Source organism: Brassica napus, chromosome C2, assembly GCF_020379485.1.
Source record: "Brassica napus cultivar Da-Ae chromosome C2, Da-Ae, whole genome shotgun sequence".
NCBI classification, from domain to species: Eukaryota; Viridiplantae; Streptophyta; class Magnoliopsida; order Brassicales; family Brassicaceae; genus Brassica; species Brassica napus.
In genome coordinates this window covers 15,439,981-15,459,036 of record NC_063445.1, presented here as the reverse complement: position 1 = coordinate 15,459,036, position 19,056 = coordinate 15,439,981, and the positions used below count along the sequence as shown (strand labels likewise).

Below are 19,056 nucleotides of genomic sequence, written 5' to 3'. Positions count from 1 at the left end.
GATTAAAGAATTCAAGGCGACGACAGAGGCGCAACGCACAGTAGGTGGCTATTATTGTTAATAAATAAACCCGTATATGTATATTTAATTTATTAATTAATCACATTAATCACATTTTTTTCTTTAAGCAAGGAAATAGCACGACGCACCTTAGTATAAATATGCATAGATGCGTCCACAAATGATCACAGTTCTCATCAAACATTTAAGTATCAATCAAGAGAAGAAGAGTGAGAAGAAGAGATAGATCATGGCAACTACTCCAAAATGGATCATGGTGGGAGGAGAAGGTCCTGAGAGTTACAACCAGAACTCCTCGTATCAGGTATATATTTATATAAATGATTTTGAAACATTGTATATGATTTATTTTATGTAAGTAGGCATGTATTAATAATTACCTCTTTAATTTGGTTTCAAAGAGAGCACTGTTAGAAGCGGCAAAAGAAAAGATGAGCGAGGCTATCAAGGCCAAACTCAGCCTTGATTTGATCTATGATCGCTTCAGTGTGGCAGATTTTGGTTGTGCGAGTGGACCTAACACTTTTGTTGCAGTCCAAAACATCATTGATGCAGTTGAAGACAAGTACCGCAAGGAAACCGGACAAAACCCGGCCGAGAACATCGAGTTCCAAGTCCTCTTCAACGACTTTACCACTAACGATTTCAACACTCTCTTCCAGTCACTTCCTGCGGGCAGAAGATACTATAGTGCTGGTGTTCCTGGTTCCTTCTTCGAACGTGTTCTTCCTAAAGAGAGTTTCCACATAGGAGTTATCAATTACGCATTCCATTTCACCTCCAAAATCCCCAAAGGGATCACGGACCGCGACTCTCCATCCTGGAACAGAGACATGCATTGCACTGGGTTCAACAAAGCGGTCAAGAAAGCATATCTTGATCAGTACTCAGCCGACGCCAAGATTCTATTAGATGCTAGAGCCGACGAGCTCGTCCCCGGGGGATTGATGTTGCTTTTTGGATCGTGTCTGAGAGACGGAGTTAAGATGTCCGAGACCTCCAAAGGAATAGTGTTGGATGCTGTCGGAGCTTCTCTTAACGACCTTGCTCAACAGGTACATATTCAGTTTTCTTTTTTTTGTAACATGGCTTGCATATTCAGATTACCTAATTAAAACCAAAAACGTACTACTAAACATCTAACACTAGCTTCTGCTTCTAATTAAAAGGGTGTTATCGAACAAGACAAGGTGGACTCTTTTAGCACGCCACTCTACTTTGCAGAAGAAAGTGAGTTGAAGCAAATCATAGAGGAAAACGGGAGATTCACAATAGAGGCGTTCGAAGATATCATTCACGCAAAGGGGGAGTTTACGCTTGACCCCAAGGTTTTGGCAGTCTCTTGCAGGGCCTCCTTTGGAACTTTCCTATCTCAACATTTTGGAGAGCAAGTCTTTACCAAAGTCTTTGACCTCATTGAGGCCAAGCTACGCCAAGAGCTTCCTCGCCTCCTGAATGCCAAACCCGGAATGCAGTACCTAATCGTGCTTCGAAAGAAAAACTAGTGATCCAAAACTATTAAAAGCAGCGGATCTTTCGTTGATTCTTCCCTCGCTTCCGTTAAATTTTGTGACGCTCATCTCGATCGCAGCGTTTAAGTTACGAACAGGGCTATTGTGTTTCCGTTATTGTTTCTCTTGTTCTACTTCGCTGCTATGCTACGTGTTTGTATTCTCAGTCCTACAAATTAATAAATGTCTCTCTACGGATCGTCAACCATATAAAAACATTTGTTGCTCAATGACAATATCGTTCCTGATATGCTAGCGTGTTTATTCATTATTTAACTGCACTGTATTCTTTTAAATACAAGGTTCAGGTCCGATTCCCGGAATCCCGTAATTCTACAGATTCGAAATCATAGTATGTAATATTAGTCACTCAAATTAGGGACACAATTGCCAGAAAAGAAAGGTTAACATTGTTCCCTGCGCAAGAATAACCACTCACAAACGAGTATTTGCCGATTGTAATGTAAACTCAAGCTATCCTTTGGAAGATTTGATTGTAGCTATCCGTTGAAAGATTATAGATTTTAGGAAAATATATTTAAGTTGAACAAAAAAAAGGAAAATATATTTAAATTTTGACAATGTCTTCATCCTTTCTTTTTCCGTTTTTAGATGCTTTGGAGGTTCATCTTTCCTCACGAGTATATGACTTCATAAAATGTGGAAGGTGGCAAAATTGGTGCGCAACAATGACTAGACCTGGGACTTCGGATATTTGGGTCGGGTACGGGTAAAACCCGATCGGATCCGGGTCTTTCGGATAAATAAATTATATACCTAATGGGTACTTATAAGATTTCGGTTCGGGTTTCGGGTCGAGTAGCACCGGTTTCGGGTCGGTTCCGAGTATCTCGTCTGAAACCCGAAATGTAAATATATTTATATACTTTGACTAAAATATAGAGTTGGTTAAAGTGTCCCAGCGGCCGTGAAAGTTTGAAATGTTGTTGCCCACCAGAGTTAAATCACCTTAGATGTTTTTTTTAGTTTATTTATTTATTTTTCTTTAATGAATGGCAATTTTATAATTTCCTCATCTTCTTCCTCGTGTCTCCCTTTTCTAAACCCTCCTCTTTTCGTGTTTCAGACTTAGAAACATCAATTTGATACATGTTTTTTTTTTGCCATTTACACATAAAACTTCAAGATTTGACATATAATCACCGGTTATAAACTTGGAAAGCGAAAAAGTTATCTATGATTCATGTTCTTGCACAGAGAATTCGGATTAATCGGGCCAGAGCCATTCTGGGTATTAACCGAACCCTACCCGATACCCATGGATATTCATATCTTTACCCATCGGTTAGATCCCTTAGATCCGACGCCGAACCGAACCGGTCCATTTCGGGCCGGATCAGGTTCGGATATTTGGTTCCGGGTTAAAGTCGCAGGCCTAAGAGCATGTACAACGGTAAAAAATGTGCAATCCTTAGTCAAAATCCTTAATGCTTTTTTAAAGAAATATTAAAAGAGGAGGGCAAAGTTAAGGATGATCCTTAATTAAGGATTAAAACACCGTAGTCCTTATCGTGTTGGCTTCGTATGATTGGTCCGTGCTTGTGTTGTCTCTCGTTAGGGGAGAGAAAAAACACGCGAGCCGACCTCATTGTATCTCGAACCCGAAAAAAAAAAGCAGAGAAGACGGAGAGGCGATAGAGAGGCGACAGAGAGGCGATTTGCGATCCCGACTTCTGAAGGTAAAATTCGATCTTAATCTTCTTTTTTTTTTTCCTTTTCGAGTTTATGCATGTTGATTTCATCTCGTTTTAGGGTTCGATTGTGGTGTTTTAGAAAATCTAGGTTTGAAATCGGATTGGGGGTTTTTTTCGATTTAGGGTTTTGGTCTTGGTTTGATTTTTTTTTTGCATTTTCGCATCGGTTCTTTTTTGTTATCGTCTGGATTAGAGGTTCTGGATTGGGTTCACAATCGATTTAGGGTTTTGGTTCTTGATTTCAAATTTTTTTTTTATAAGAATCGTCTCGGTTTGTTTTTTTTTTCATTTTCGCTTCGGTTGTTTGTAGTTATCGACTCGATTAGAGGTTTAATCGATTGAGTTCACAATCGATTAAGGTTTTGGTTCTTGATTTCAAATTTTTTTTTATAAGAATCGTCTCGGTTTGTTTTTTTTTTCATATTCGCTTCGGTTGTTTGTAGTTATCGACTCGATTAGAGGTTTAATCGATTGAGTTCACAATCGATTAAGGTTTTGATTCTTGATTTCAAATTTTTTTTTTATAAGAATCGTCTCGGTTTGTTTTTTTTCATTTTCGCTTCGGTTGTTTGTAGTTATCGACTCGATTAGAGGTTTAATCGATTGAGTTCACAATCGATTAAGGTTTTGGTTATTGATTTGATTTTTTTTTTTCAGATTCTGAAATGGATGAAGAACAACGAGATATGAAAGCACACAAAGCATACTACCAGAGGGTTGATTTCGTATCAAATTCGCTGCAGGGGATTCCCCAACTGTGCCCCTGTGGATCAATCACAAAGCAAATTGTAGATAAAGAGGATACATATGACTACCTCTCTGGGAAAAGATATTTCATCTGTAAAGACTTCGAGGTATGAAGTTTCTTTCTATCTCTTTCATTTATTACGGGTTATATGTTTGCTATTTGACAATTTTTTTTTCCTTTTGGCAGAATGACGGTCTGCATTACAGGCAACCATGGGTTATTGGTGTGCAAGAAGAGGTTGAGAGGCTCAAACTGAAAGTTCTCCGGCATGAGAACCTTCTTAGAGAGTGTGAGGCACTTAAGGTGAGTTTGTGTAAATGGCCCCAACTAGAGTTTCATAAAAATTGTGTTTCTACTATCTTTCTAACCAATGTGTTTTGGTTTGTCTTATATCTCTTCAGGAACAGGTTAAAATGTTGGTCAAGCGGGTTTCTGAACTTGAGGTTAATTTTTAAACTCAACCGCAATAGTTTCCTGGTTAGAGAACATAGCTGTTAGAATTGAAACGGATAGGACTGTCGGTAACTGTGTAGTTAGGAAAAAAATACTTCATTAAATAGACCTTAACTGCATTTTTGATAGTAAAACTTTATTAAATTGCTTGTAGCTGTTCTGATAAGACAGTTTTCTACTAGGATTCAATGTAGAATCCCTTATTTAATTCTAGTAGAACACTAGTAGAGAATCACACTTCATCTTAAATGGCAAGCTCTAGTTTTGTTAATCTCTTAGCGAGCCAAGGGTCAGTCGACCTTGACTCTGCAGAGACTCCTTTGTTTAGTACCCAAACTCCTACCCAAACACCGCAAGAACCAAGTGTTAAAGAGAGGAGAAAGTGGTCTGTGAAGGAGGATTTAATCCTGGTGGGTGCTTGGCTCAACACTAGCAAAGATGCAATTGTTGGTAACGAACAAAAAGGTGCAGCCTTCTGGAAGAGGGATTGTCGAGTTCTACAACTCCAGTCCTCTTCTCGTTGGGACAGTGCCAAGAGAACTAGGGCAATGCAAGCAAAGATGGGCTAGGATCAATGATTTGGTCTGCAAGTTTGCTGGCTGCTACGACACGGCATTGAGGGAGCAGAGAAGCGGTCAAAATGATAACGATGTGATGAAGGCTGCCTTGGATATCTTCAACAGTGACCAGAACATGAAGTTCAACTTGGAACACGCGTGGAGGGAGCTTAGGCATGATGTCAAATGGTGCTCCACCTATCTGGAGAAGGACAAGGATAAGCGCAAAACCGCGGATACTCCGGTTGCAGAACCAGAAGATAGACCAATTGGGGTTAAGGCTGCGAAGGCTGCGGGTAAGAGGAAGAAAACAGGAAAAGATGAAGAATTAACCAAGCTTGAAGGGCTGATGGAGATTAAAAAGCAAATCTCAAGGCAAAGTTTGCTTGAAAGTTTGCTTGCAAAGCCTGAGCCACTGCCTGATATGGAATTAGCACTGAAAACAAACTGTTATCTGAAATGTTGTCTTGATGGTTTGTTAGCTTTAGATTAACTTGTTTGCTTTATTACTTTGCTTTGTTTCCTTTACTGACTCGTGTGGTTGTTGCTTTGTTTCAGGATCAGTAAAGACATGTGCGAGATGAAGACAAAAGATGGTGTCCCTTCCTTGTTCAGTCACGGGTCATTTCATTTGCTTTTTCTGTATGCTTGCTTATGGTTGTATGTGTCACGGGATGTATGTGTCACGGAGAGTCACGGGTTGCTTTGTGCTTGTTGTTGCTTTGTATTTTGAACTTCTATTTATAAGTCAGTGTCTATTGCTTTGTAATTTGAACTTCCCTTGTATCATCTCATCAATGAAATCTCTTTCTTCTTATTCCAAGCTTTGAAGCAAACTTTGCTTGTATCATGTCACGCCAAGAAAACCAACAAGTGATGAAACTTAAACCATTCTTTCCTCCTCTTCTACTTCTCTAAAATTCACGGCAATAAAACCAACAAGTCAAGACACAACTACTTCTCAAATCACAACTTATCAAGTAAAGTAATTTTTTTTTAACTCTAAAATGATTCTAAAAGCTGATTAGTAACTTTTTTTTTAACTCTAAAATGATTCTAAAACATGATTAGTAATTTTTTTTATTTTTTTTACTCTAAAATGATTCTAAAACATTATTAGTAATTTTTTTATTGGGCAGTATGGGAGATGAAGTCGATCGAAGATTGAATGCGGCATTGGATAAGGCTGTCGATGAATATATTGAAGACACATACAACAACATCGTCAACAACCAAACAAAGAAACAAAGCAAACGTGCATATGTCGAACGAAACCGCGAAGAGGGCCACTCAAGACTATGGAATGACTACTTTAGTGAAAATCCTACATTTCCGCCTCATTTATTCAGACGACGTTTCCGCATGAACAAGGCGGTATTCATGCGTATTGTCGATCGCCTCTCAGAAAATTTTCCCTTCTTTCAACAAAGAAAAGATGCAACTGGGAGGTTAGGTCTATCTCCACTCCAAAAGTGTACGACGGCTCTTCGTATGCTTGCTTATGGCTGTGCTGCTGACGCCGTTGACGAGTATCTCCGACTTGGAGAAAGCACAGCACTTTCATGTTTAAGCAATTTCACAGAAGGCATAATACAGTTATTTGGAGATGAGTATCTACGAACGCCCACTCCAGAGGATCTTCAACGACTACTCGATATTGGAGAGATACACAGCTTTCCTGGGATGATAGGAAGCATCGACTGTATGCATTGGGAGTGGAAAAATTGCCCAACCGCCTGGAAAGGACAGTACACACGTGGATCAGGAAAGCCAACAATTGTCTTGGAGGCTGTAGCTTCACAAGATCTTTGGATATGGCACGCTTTTTTTGGTCCTCCAGTTACCTTAACCGATATTAACGTCCTCGATCGGTCTCCTGTTTTTGATGACATTTTACAAGGTCGAGCTCCAAGGGTAAAATATGTGGTCAACGGGCACCAGTATGATTTGGCGTACTACTTCACAGACGGCATATATCCAAAATGGTCAACATTCATCCAATCTATCTCAAACCCTCAAGGTCCTGAAGCAGAGTTATTTGCTAATGTTCAAGAAGCAACCCGAAAAGATGTGGAGCGTGCTTTTGGAGTTTTACAAGCTTGATTTGCAATAGTGAAAAACCCGACTATTTTGTGGGACAAGAGACATATAGGGATGGTTATGCGAACATATATCATACTGCACAATATGATAGTAGAAAATGAACGCAATGGATACACTCAGTATGATACATCAGAGTTTGAAGAAGGAGAGTCGAGTAGAAGTTCACAGGTGGATATGTCATATTATCCGATGCCTTCAAATCTCCGTACTATGCTTGACATACGAAGTCGTGTGCGTGACCCGCACATACATAGACAATTGAAATATGATTTGATTCAAAATATTTGGAACAAATTTGGTAATGATGAAGATGTTTAATTATTGTATGTTTACAATTTGTTTTTCAATAAATGAAAATTTTAAATTTCAAATTTTAAAATTTTAAATTTCAAATTTTAAAATTTAAAATTTCAAATTTTAAAATTTTAAATTTCTAAGATTAACAAAAAAAAAAAAAAATTTAAGGATTCCATATTGGATAACACCATTGGACCTATAAATTAAGTTAAGAGTCCTTAACTATTGAAAAAAAAAATTATATATTATAATATACCTAAGGATTCCAATGGTGGGTAACGCCATTAGACATGCTCTAACAATGACGTTTTTAATTTTTTTTTGAGAATGTAAGCATTTAATTAAATTTCAAATGAAATAATGGTGCATGAGACGCATTTATAAATAGCGCCACGCGGACGCCGCCGAGGCTCTCTCCTCCGCCAACTTCAGATTTATTCGGATCTTAGGTTTTACGTCCACCTGAATCTATTGTTGTGCACAATTCTGATAAGGAGGAGGAGCCAGATGCTGATGGAGGATAGTCAAAGCTTGGCCTCCAAAGCTATTGGGACGCTGCTTATTCCGGTGAGCTCACTAATTTCAGGGAGCATGGCTATGCCGGCGAAGTTTGGTAACGACTCCTTCGTTTAGAGAGAGAGGATCCTTGGAAGTTGATTTAACTTCTTTCATTTTTTCTTATGGTAACATTAGGTTTGGAGATGATGTGATGGCAATTGTTACTTGTTGGACAAAAGATTTGTGCATTGATATTTCTTAAAAGTCAAAAGGAGATGTCTGTTTATGACAACGGTGAGGTGAATGATAAGTATTTGTCTTGCTGGAATGTGCTTGGCCTTGGTACCGGTAATGGCTTAGTCTTTCATCAACTTGAGGGCTGAGCTTCTAATATTCTTTATTTCATGCTCTGGCGTTTAATTGCTCAACTATGTCTTGTTACTATAAGGTTTGTGAAAGAGATGATTTTCATTATACGTAAGGTGTCTACATTTATACAAGAATAGAGAGAGTAAGTAAGTAAAGATAATATTATGTATTTACATTGAGATATACGATTGCGTTAATGTCGCCAATCATATACTCTTGAGTATCTATAATATGCCCCCTCAAGATGGAGGTGGTTGCGAAACTCCAATCTTGTGTCGTGTAGCAGTGAACTGTGATCTTGTGAGAGGTTTGGTTAGGCCGTCCGCGAGCTGATCATGTGTTGAAATGTGTGCAATCCGTAGTTGTCCTGCCTGAACTTGCTCTCGTATGTAATGGTAGTCAAGTGCTAGGTGCTTCATTCGAGTGTGGAAAACAGGATTTGCACAAAGATATGTCGCGCCATATTATCACAGTATATGACAGGAGTGTTGGTTGTAGGAATTCCCATTTCAGAGATTAACGAACATACCCAACGAACTTCTGAAGCCGTGTTTGCGATGGATCTATACTCAGCCTCGGTTGAAGATCTTGCAATCCCCTTTTGCTTTCTAGATGACCACGATATTGGCTGATCACCAAGGTAAACAATGTAGCCATTTGTTGAGATGTAGTCTGAGGGATCACCTGCCCAGTCAGCATCTGTAAACACGTGAACAGTGAGGTTGGTTGAACGGCTGATGAAGAGACCATGTGTTGCTGTGCCCGTCAAGTAACGTAACACTCTTTTGGCAGCTTGCCAATGATCACAAGTAGGGAATTGCATGAATTGTGAGAGCTTGTTTACAGCATATGCAACATCAGGCCGTGTGAAAGACAAGTACTGTAGACTTCCAACGAGCTGACGAAACTCTTTTGGGTTGGAATGTTGTGTACCTGATCTTGTAAGTCGAGGAGAAGAAGCCATAGGCGTTGCCACAGCTTTGGCATCTTGCATATTGTGCTTGCCTAGCAGGTCATGAATGTATTTTCTCTGATTCAGGTGAAGGCCTGTTTTTGTCCGAACTGCTTCAATGCCAAGAAAATATGAAAGATTCCCCATATCTTTCACTGAAAACCGAGTTGCAAGGTTTCGAATGACTTCCTCGACAGCTCTGGTGTTGTTTCCCGTTATAATAATATCGTCCACGTATACGAGGACATAAACCAGGAGCTTGTCTTGCTGAAGAATAAAGAGCGATGTATCTGCCAAAGAATTTTTGAAACCCACAGAGACTAGATACCCTTTGAGCTCCATGTACCACGCTCGTGGTGCCTGTTTGAGGCCGTAGAGGGCCTTTCGCAACTTGCAGACATAGTCCGGTCTATCAGGATCGACAAAACCCGGAGGTTGCTTGACATAAACTTCTTCATTCAATGTCCCCTGGAGAAAAGCGTTATTTATATCTAGTTGACGAAGACACCAATCGTTACTTACAGCGACTTTGAGAATGATACGGGTTGTAGTGGATTTGATTACGGGGCTGAAAGTCTCCTGAAAATCAATTCCTTGTTGTTGCTTGAAACCTCTTGCGACAAATCTCGATTTATATTTGTCAAGCGTTCCATCGGCAAGAAGTTTAATCCGGTAAATCCACTTTGTATCTATGACGTTTTGAGATGGTGATGGTGGTACCAGGTCCCAAGTATGGAGAGCTATTTGGGAATCGTATTCCTTTGACATTGAGTTGCGCCAGTGCTTTTCCTTGAGCGCTTGGTGATGGGTACGAGGTTCAATGTCGATGAAGTTTGGTTTGGCTGCTGTGAGAGCGTATCTTTTGTTGGGTTTGGTTATGTGATTCTTGAGGCGGGTTTGCATACGATGTTGATTTTGGGGTTGGTTATTTGCGGTTTCCTGATTTGGGTTTGTAACCGGTTGGGTCTGGGTAGGATTTGTAATTTGGGTTTCTTGGTTTTGAGTAGTTGTTGGGCCTGGTTGGAATTGATTTTGTGGTTGGGTATTTGTGGTTTCCTGGTTTGGGTTTATAACGGGTTGGATCTGGGTAGGATTTGTAACTTGGGCTTCTTGGTTTTGGGTTATTGGGCCTGGTTGGAGTTGATGAGTTGACTCAGTAGAACCAGAACTTGTCGACGAGGGAGAGAGTTGAGAAGATGACGACGATGATTCCTGAGGAATTGTGCTTATCGCTGGGCTCGACTGGTCAGACATCTGAATTTGATCGTTGTTCATAGGCGAGGAGGCTGAGCCGGAGGGTCCAGATTGCAGCGGTGGTGTAGCAGATGACTGAGCGTCTACAAGTGGCAACGGGATGGTGGTGATAATGGGAACGAAAGCAGTTTCGGTGGTTGTGCTATTATTAGGGAGGATGAGGGATTGGTAAGGGAATTTTGATTCATCAAAGCGGACATGCCTGGATATGTATATGCGGTTTTGGGTTGGTTCGAGGCAAATGTATGCACTTTGGGTTAGAGAATATCCCAGTAGCACACATGGTTTGGAACGCGGTTCGAGTTTGTGGTTTGCATAGGGACGAAGCCATGGGAAACAGAGGCACCCAAATATGCGAAGTTTGTTGTAGTTTGGTGTGGTCTGGAAAAGAGTTTGATAAGGGGATTTGAGAGATAGAGTAGGCGTAGGCATTCTGTTTATGAGGTATACAGCAGCTGCGAAAGTATAACTCCAATAAGTGTTTGGTATTGTGGCTTGGGAGAGTAGAGTTAGGCAAGTTTTGACTATGTGGCGATGACGGCGTTCTGCGAGACCATTATGTTCGGGGGTATGAGGATGAGAAGTAAGATGAGAGATGCCTTTAGAAGAGAGGAAGTCACGTAGAGGAAGAAATTCTCCACCATTATCTGAGAATAAGGTACCAATTTTTCTTTGGAAGCGATTTTCGACGAGGTTGGTGAAACGAATGAATGTCTCACGAACTTGAGATTTGAGTTTAAGTGGGAACAACCACACATATCGTGAGTAGTGATCAACAATTACTAAGTAGTATTTGTAATTGTCAATAGAGAGTATAGGGGAGATCCATAGGTCTGTGAAAAGGTATTGGAGAGGATGAGTTGAGGATATTGTAGTTTGAGAGAAAGGAAGTTTCTGACTTTTATTCAATAAGCAATCACGACAGCAAAGTGTTTGGGAAATAGAATCTGAAACATGCAAAGAAAATTCAGAGATAATGCTTTTTAAAATAGATGGTGATGGGTAGCCGAGCCTCGCATGCCAATCAATGGTGGTGGTTTTGTTGTTTGAGGTGATGGTGTGGAAGGTTTTTGGAAAGGAGGTTGGCCACTCATACAGCTCATCCTTGGAATGACCTTGCAGCAATTGGACCCCCGTTTTCAGATCCCTCACCTGAAAATAAGAGGGAAAAAATTGTACAGATACTTGATTAGTATTGCACAATTTGAACACTTATGAAATGGTAAGCATAGATCCATCAAGCCCATCGTATAGGGTAATTAGGTATAATTACATGATGCATTCGAAAAATCAAAAATATGTAACAAAAATAGATTGCAAAAGTATATTGAAAACATCACAGAGAGAGAGTTTTTTTTTTTGTCTCTGTTTTGGTGTGGTTCGAATTTACCTCCCGAATCTCTAAACATCAAAATGTTTTATTGAGAGAATCCAGAATGATAAATACTTACTGAAATTGTTATGAAAAACTATGACTATGACTTTACTTTTTTTTTTTCAATGAAACAAATATGACTATTGTCTAAACCAGCCTAAATTTTAATCATTATTAAAAACACTGTTAACTAATTATTTAGTCTTAATTTTATCTGTTAGTCTCTCTTATCTTTCGTAGTAACTAATGGATATTTTTTTCTGATGCTCATTTTGCCTTTGATATTGTCTTTTGTTCTTCTGTGTTATTGAATAAGATCTTTTAGAAGTTTATTTTGATTCATTTCATTTGTTTTTTATAGTTTTCATGCATAAAGCTTGTGCCCAATTTTACAACGCTATATACTTTATTATTTCTAGTTACATATTGAACAAATGGAGTTTTAGTTGCTACTGCCTATTTCATAATATTTGTACAAATTAATTTATAAAAATAATATGTAATTTTCAAAAAAAAAATTTATAAAAATAATATGTACTATTATTTTCTGAACAAATATATATATAGACTTAACATTCAGACAAAAAGTAGAAGAGATTGAAGCTAACTACTGGCATTGAGAAATCCTAAATCGTGCACAATTGAATGCTTGTATGGATATAAGTTAATCACTGAAAGTCAAACTCTTTTGGTAGAAAGAGTAAATTAAGAAGGTCAACTTGAGTGACCATGCAAGTTGTCTAAAATGATGAATTCAAGTTGAACTATCTCATTAAATTTAGTGGGTTTTTTAGAAAAGATACAGAGAACCTAAATAAACTTGAGAAAATTACCGAAAGAGAACAAAAAAATAGCATGGTTATCCTTTTGGTATAAAATCATTTTTGTCCATTTTGCCTTCTTTTTACCCTTTTAATTTCTGAAACTTAATGAAATAAATAGTTTCATGAATCAAAAAAATTATTAAAAATATAAATAATTAATAAAACATTCATATTCACAAATCGTATTTTTGTCTAGTTGAAAAACTTAATAAATAAAAAATTTAAATTATGTTCTACTAAAAGTAGATTTTGTCTTCTACAGAAAATGGATTTGTAGAAAACGAATTCTAGATTATACAAGTTCATCTACGTTTTTTTAGAACGAACAATCTACTTTTAATTAAAATTCTAAATATGGGGAATGCGAATTCTACTAATTGTAAATATATATACTTTTCTCCATAATGCAGTTTATACTTTTATGAAATATTCTAAAATTCTCGGAATGCGAAATCTTAACACTACTCGTACGTGTACATGAGGTTCAAATTGCATTATGAACTTTATAAGAATAAAAATAAAACTTTATAAGAAAGTTTTTAATAAAACATTAAATAAACATTATAAAAAACGTTTTACATAGTTTTGTTTTTATAAAAAATTTAAAACGTTTGTGAACTTTTTAGTTTTATTAAACTTTTTAATAAAAAATAAAACTTTTAAATTAGAACAATATTTTCCTTTTTATTAAACTTTTTAAAGTTCAGTTAAGCTTTTAAATTGTGTTTAATGTATTTAATTTAATTAATCAATGGTTAGTTTTGGTATTATGAAAAAAATTATATTAAAGGGACAGCTTAATGATGGTATTATACCAAATGGACAACCATGCTATTTTTTTTGTTCCGTTTGGCAAATTTCCCAATAAACTTTTGGATCTTTGGATGGAATATGTTGAACTAATAGTTATTTTATTAGTTAGCCGCTTTTTTTTACCAGCCCAAATGAAAAATCATCTCTTTAATTGTAACTAGATTCGAACCCGCCCAGTCGGGCGGATATTTATTAATTATTTTGATTTGTATTTTCAACTGTAAAATTATTTTTATCGACTAAATTGATAAATTTTGTTTAAATTTATAAAAATTGATTTGAACAAATTTATTAAATTGATTTGAACACACAGAATTCATAAGTTTTATACTATAAGGTTTTTCATAATTTTGTGTAGATTATTTATTTTACTTGTTTTTATTTTTGTTCAATACATTTTTTGGCAGTATAATTTTTTTTTAACTGTGCCACAAATAATGCAATTATATTAAAAGCTTTGCATAAAAGTTTTGTAATAAGTTTTAGATTAATTATATTTTATATATTTATAAATTTTGAATTTTCATATGTTTAATCACTACAAGAAAACATATTTTTTACGAGGGCGGTATTCGTTGTAAATTCGTCGTAATAGGGGCTTTACGACGAATTAACATCGATACGCGTTTCGTTGTTAAACGCTCGTCGTAACGGAGGTTTCGTCGTAAAGTCCTAGTTACGTTTACGAGGAAGTCAATTCCTCGTAAAGCGGAAGGAAACTATTCGTCGTAATGCCCTCGTAAATGACGATGTAAATACCTCGTAATAGTTCGTTGTAAAAGCCACGTAAGGCTTCCACGTAAAGTCGATGTAAATTTTACGAGGACTTTACAACGACTTCATGTAAATTCCTCGTAAACGTTACGAGGACTTAACGTGGAATTTTACAACGAATTTACATCTCCATATTTAAAATATTAATTAATTATAATAATTATATAAATTTTATAAAACAATAATTTTAAAATTTAAAATATTTGAAATAAAATTAAATATGAAACCAAATAATTTTTTTAAAAAAACTATAAATTCATTAATTAAATAGAATTTAAATTTTTTATACAAAACAAAAGAAATTAAAAAAGGAAACTAAAGGCCAACATCATGGTCATCGAAGTAGTTGGCTGAGGGGTTCGGGTCTGTAGACGTTCCTGCTTCGGGATCCGGCTGGCTCATCCCGAGAGCTGCTCGTCTCTCCGCCAAAGCTCTCTGCAAAGTTGGATTTCCCACCGCCATCACATCCAGCAAACCCTCGAGAGAGTCCAAACGCTGCTGCTGGGTATCCATGCGAGCCTGCATCCGGTCGTTGTCCTGGTCCCGTCTCGAATAGTATGACGAAGTCGCCCTTGCAACTTCGTTAACGGAACCTATTCCAACCGTCCTTCCCTTCTTTCTAGGAGCCACCTATATGTATATATATAAAACCGTATTTAGAGTTAATAATAAAATAAAGAAAAAAAATTAAAATTATTAAATTTTACCTCCTCGAAGATCCGGTCGACCTCTACGGTTGACAACTTGACGGGTAATCCATCTGCAGACTGTTGGGTAAGTTGCGTCTCTTGCTCTTCAACCCGAGACGCCACAGCGTTGAAGAGTTTCTCGGATGCAGGATCCACAAAAACCCCATCTGGTGAGGCGTGAGTCATCTTGAATAAGTCCGAGAGAGATGGCAAAACTCCCGTCTTCTCCAACTAATAAACAACAATAATAAATAAATTAAATATAATTAATAAATACAAGTTTAAAATAATGAAAATTATAAATTTAAATAAAACTTACAGCTTCGAGACGAATTCCGGCATGGGGTTTTTGGCCGGATCTATGAACCATGGGCAAATGGCCATCTTTATCCCTCGTTCTTCGGGAAGCGGAGCAGGAGTTGGCTTTGCGGATGGAGCTGGGTTCGTTCCAATAGGTGATGAGGCCATCCCATGCTTCCTTTGTGACCCCGCTCGGCTTCCCCTCATAGCCGTAAATCTCCCACTTGTCCTTCCAATCGGAGACGGTGTTGCAAAGACGAGTTTTCGCCTTTGCAATAAATTCGCTCTTCACCCTCTCGGTGATTCCTACGGACCAGTTCCACCTTTGCTGAAAAAACAAACATTTTAAAAGATTAGAAAAAAAAATAATAATTATTTAATTAACAATATAAATATTAATAATATGTAAATATAATTACCGCAAAACATTTAAACCACGTCGTCTTGACGTGATCGGGAGTCATGGTCCAGTTGGGATAAGGGCCGTCATAATATCCCTTCATCGTCTCTGAAACGCTCCGGCTAACACGGTTGTTAGCCCCAAACCTGCAAATATAACAAATTTGTTAAAAAAATTGATCAAAGATTTTAAATTTTAAATTAATAATTTTATGTACTTACCAATAAGTACCCGGGGGTCTATCGGGGTCCAGAACGTGTAAACCCTCTCGTCCGGGCTGGGCAAGCAAATCCTCGACGGTGTATCTTGCGAATGGTGCATGAGCTGGCACCCGCAAATCGGGATGAACTGCAGCCGGTGGGGCAGGCTGATCCGGGGCGACAGGTGGAGCTCGTGGGGGAGGCATCTGAGATGGAAGAGGAGGAGGGGTCGAAGGAACTCTCCGAGATGTGTGAGAGTCTGGAACTGTCCCGGAAGAAGACGATGGACCGCTAGAGGAAGATCCATCGCCAAACAAATCCGCATACGTAGGTGCAGGAGCTGCTGGTCTCGGTCTAGGAGCCATCTAGAAAATTTAAAAAAATTAAATTAATATATATCCTAAACGAATTGTTTAAAATAATTTTCTAAACTAATCATCTAAACTAATTCCGTTAACTAATCACCTAAACTAATTCCCTAAACTAATCACCTAAACTAACAACCTAAACTATAAAAAAAAAAAAAAAAGATAGAGAGAGAAAGTTACCTTAGAGGGGGAGAGGAGTTAGGGAGGAAGATACGAGCAGTGCTCGTCTGAAAGACTTCTCCCATATATATAAAAACGGTTTCCTCGTAACTTCCTCGTAACATTACGACGAAGTTACCAGGCCCGTGTTTTTTAATTTACGACGAAGTTACCAGGCCCGTGTTTTTCGATTTACGACGAAATTACGTCGAAACATTGGTTTACGACGAATTTACAAGGCCCACGTTTACGACGAAGTTACCAGGCCCGCGTTTTTCCATTTACGACGAAATTACGTCGAAAAATCGGTTTACGACGATTTTACAACGCTTAACCCTAAACACCGAGAATGAAATCCCTAAACCCCAAAGTCACATATCATCTAACATCATATCTCTTCTTCTCTACTACTTTGTGCTCTTTCTCCAACTTAAACTCTAAAACCCTAAAACTCCAAATAATTTTTTTAAAATTAACACAAATACATATTATATAAAACAACATTTGTTACACATACATTAGGATGGTAAAAAAACAATATTTCTTTAAACATACGTTACAATAGAGAAATACAACATCAGAGACATATATTACATCACTCTAAATCGTTTTCGTTCTCATCAATATTACATCACTCTAAATCGTTTTCGTTCTCATCACTATCATTACAATCATCATCGTCGCTTCTCTCGAACTCGTCTTCACGTGCTTCATCTGTCGCATCTTCGGGAATATCTTCATATTGAAAGTTTTGCGGGTCGATCAAAAGGATTTCATCAGTTGGTTGTTCTGGTACCTCAACTTCATTGATAGCGTCTTCTTCTTGCAAGGGCGGTTCTTCTCCAGCGACAATGCGTCCACGAGGTGTAATTTTGATAGCAGCTAACCAGTTTATCCCGGAAGTTCGAAGCCGAGGATAAGGAAGGAAGCTTACTTGCTCGGCTTGTGAAGCTAAAATGAAAGGCTCAAATTTGTTGTATCTTCTCCCAAAATTGACATCCACAACACCAAATTTGTTATACCGAATCCCTCGGTTCACAACAGGATCGAACCATTCACATTTGAAGAGGACGCATTTTAGCTTCAATAACCCCGGAAATTCCACTTCAATAATCTCCTGCAAGATCCCGTAAAAGTCCGTTTCACCTTTCACACATATTCCGTAGTTACTCGTTGCCCGATGTCTCCCATACTCGTATGTGTGAAAGGTAAATCCTCGTGTGAAATACATAGGTGATGTGGTGACCTTTGCAACTGGACCTTGAACCAATTCGTGAAACCATACGGGATAATAAGGATCGTCGTAATCAACCTGCAAAAAGCAGTTATTCTTAATTAATATTGAAGTATCAAAACACTTACTTAATTAATCAATGTATGAGATATATTACGTACCTGTGATTTTAACCACTTGACAAAGTGCTTATCTTTACGTGTGTCCACATCAGTTGCAGATATTCCTGGTATTGCTTCTTCAACTTGAGATACAAACATGCTGCAAATTAAACAAATAATCAAGTCATACATAATTAACTGCAATTCATATAATTAACATTCACAAAAATATTTACCTTTCAAAGTAACGGGTCATTGCATCCTCGCAGTTGAGCAGAATATAAGTGTGGGCACTATGTTTATCCTCTTCACATGACCACCATACTTCTTTCGTTTTACCACCAAACCTTGCAATTTCGCAGAAAATGTCAGGAACACCATCAATTGGATATGATGTCGGTACTCCACCATCATCATATCTTCTAGGAACTCTTTTCCTCGTACGAACAGTTGGAGCAAAGTAGTATGATGTGAAGTTAGATGTTTCGGCTGTCAAACTTCCCGCAACTATTGAACCTTCCACCTTTGCAAGATTTCTTGCTTTCCCCTTCAAATGTTTCATCTGTCGCTCATACGGATACATCCATCCGTTGTGAACAGGTCCACGAAGCAATGCTTCATATGGTAGGTGGACAACTAGATGCTCCATGACGTCAAAAAATGAAGGAGGAAATATCTTCTCCAGGTTGCACAATATGATCGGAATGTTATGATGAAGTTGTTCGATGACTTCTTCCTTGAACGTACGTGTGCTGAGATCTCTGAAAAAAGCGCCGATGGCTGTATATTGCAAAAGTAATCAAATTAATAACATTTCATAACATATGTATATATATTAACGTTTTATAATTACCTGCAAGTGCTTCATGGACATTTGCTGGAAGGAGCTCGGCAAAAGCAAATGGAAGAAGTCGTTGCATAAACACATGACAATCATGACTCTTCATTCCGGAGAACTTTTGACCTCGTTCAACACATTTTGACAGATTTGAAACATAACCATCAGGAAACTTAACTTCTGATGCAACCCAGTCAAACAAGGTTGTTTTGGCTTCTGATGACAACCGGAAGATGGGAACAGGAACGTTTCCATTGCTCTTGATATGTAACTCACTTCTTGAGCAAATATCAGGTAAGTCCATCCTTGACTTTTTGTTATCTTTTGTCTTCCCAGGGACGTTAAGTAATGTATTCATGATGTTCTCAAAAAAGTTCTTCTCAATATGCATGACATCCAGATTGTGGCGTAAGAGAAGATCCTTCCAATAGGGTAGCTCCCAAAATATACTCTTCTTATGCCAATTGTGAGACACACCATATCCATCAGGCATATTTCCAGGA

The 19,056-nt window shown here is 37.9% G+C and overlaps 3 protein-coding genes and 1 long non-coding RNA gene across 5 annotated transcripts; 3 read left to right on the top strand and 1 right to left on the bottom strand.

Annotated features, from left to right (window-relative positions):
- The first annotated feature begins 177 nt into the window (after positions 1-177).
- LOC106444557 (paraxanthine methyltransferase 1-like) lies at positions 178-8,528 on the top strand. Of its 2 annotated transcripts, none has more exons than XM_013886011.3 (4): positions 178-325; positions 423-1,076; positions 1,191-5,985; positions 6,145-8,528. In XM_013886011.3, the coding sequence occupies exons 1-3, from the start codon at positions 251-253 to the stop codon at positions 1,524-1,526; spliced, it is 1,065 nt and encodes a 354-aa protein (XP_013741465.2). In that variant the 5' UTR covers positions 178-250; the 3' UTR covers positions 1,527-5,985; positions 6,145-8,528. The 2 variants fall into 2 exon arrangements, with proteins under 2 accessions (XP_013741465.2, XP_048604203.1); XM_048748246.1 differs by having other exon boundaries at positions 1,191-5,990.
- On the top strand, positions 4,887-5,589 carry LOC125582208 (glutathione S-transferase T2-like). Its single transcript, XM_048748784.1, has 2 exons — positions 4,887-5,478; positions 5,564-5,589. The coding sequence occupies exons 1-2, from the start codon at positions 4,887-4,889 to the stop codon at positions 5,587-5,589; spliced, it is 618 nt and encodes a 205-aa protein (XP_048604741.1).
- On the top strand, positions 6,146-7,108 carry LOC111203596. Its single transcript, XM_048748783.1, has 2 exons — positions 6,146-6,707; positions 6,846-7,108. The coding sequence occupies exons 1-2, from the start codon at positions 6,146-6,148 to the stop codon at positions 7,106-7,108; spliced, it is 825 nt and encodes a 274-aa protein (XP_048604740.1).
- A 6,827-nt stretch (positions 8,529-15,355) lies between the features above and the next one.
- LOC125581957 lies at positions 15,356-16,043 on the bottom strand. Its single transcript, XR_007319766.1, has 2 exons — positions 15,875-16,043; positions 15,356-15,799 (listed from the first exon to the last, which is right to left on the bottom strand). It is a non-coding gene; the product is annotated as an uncharacterized LOC125581957 (long non-coding RNA).
- Between the last annotated feature and the right edge of the window lie 3,013 nt (positions 16,044-19,056).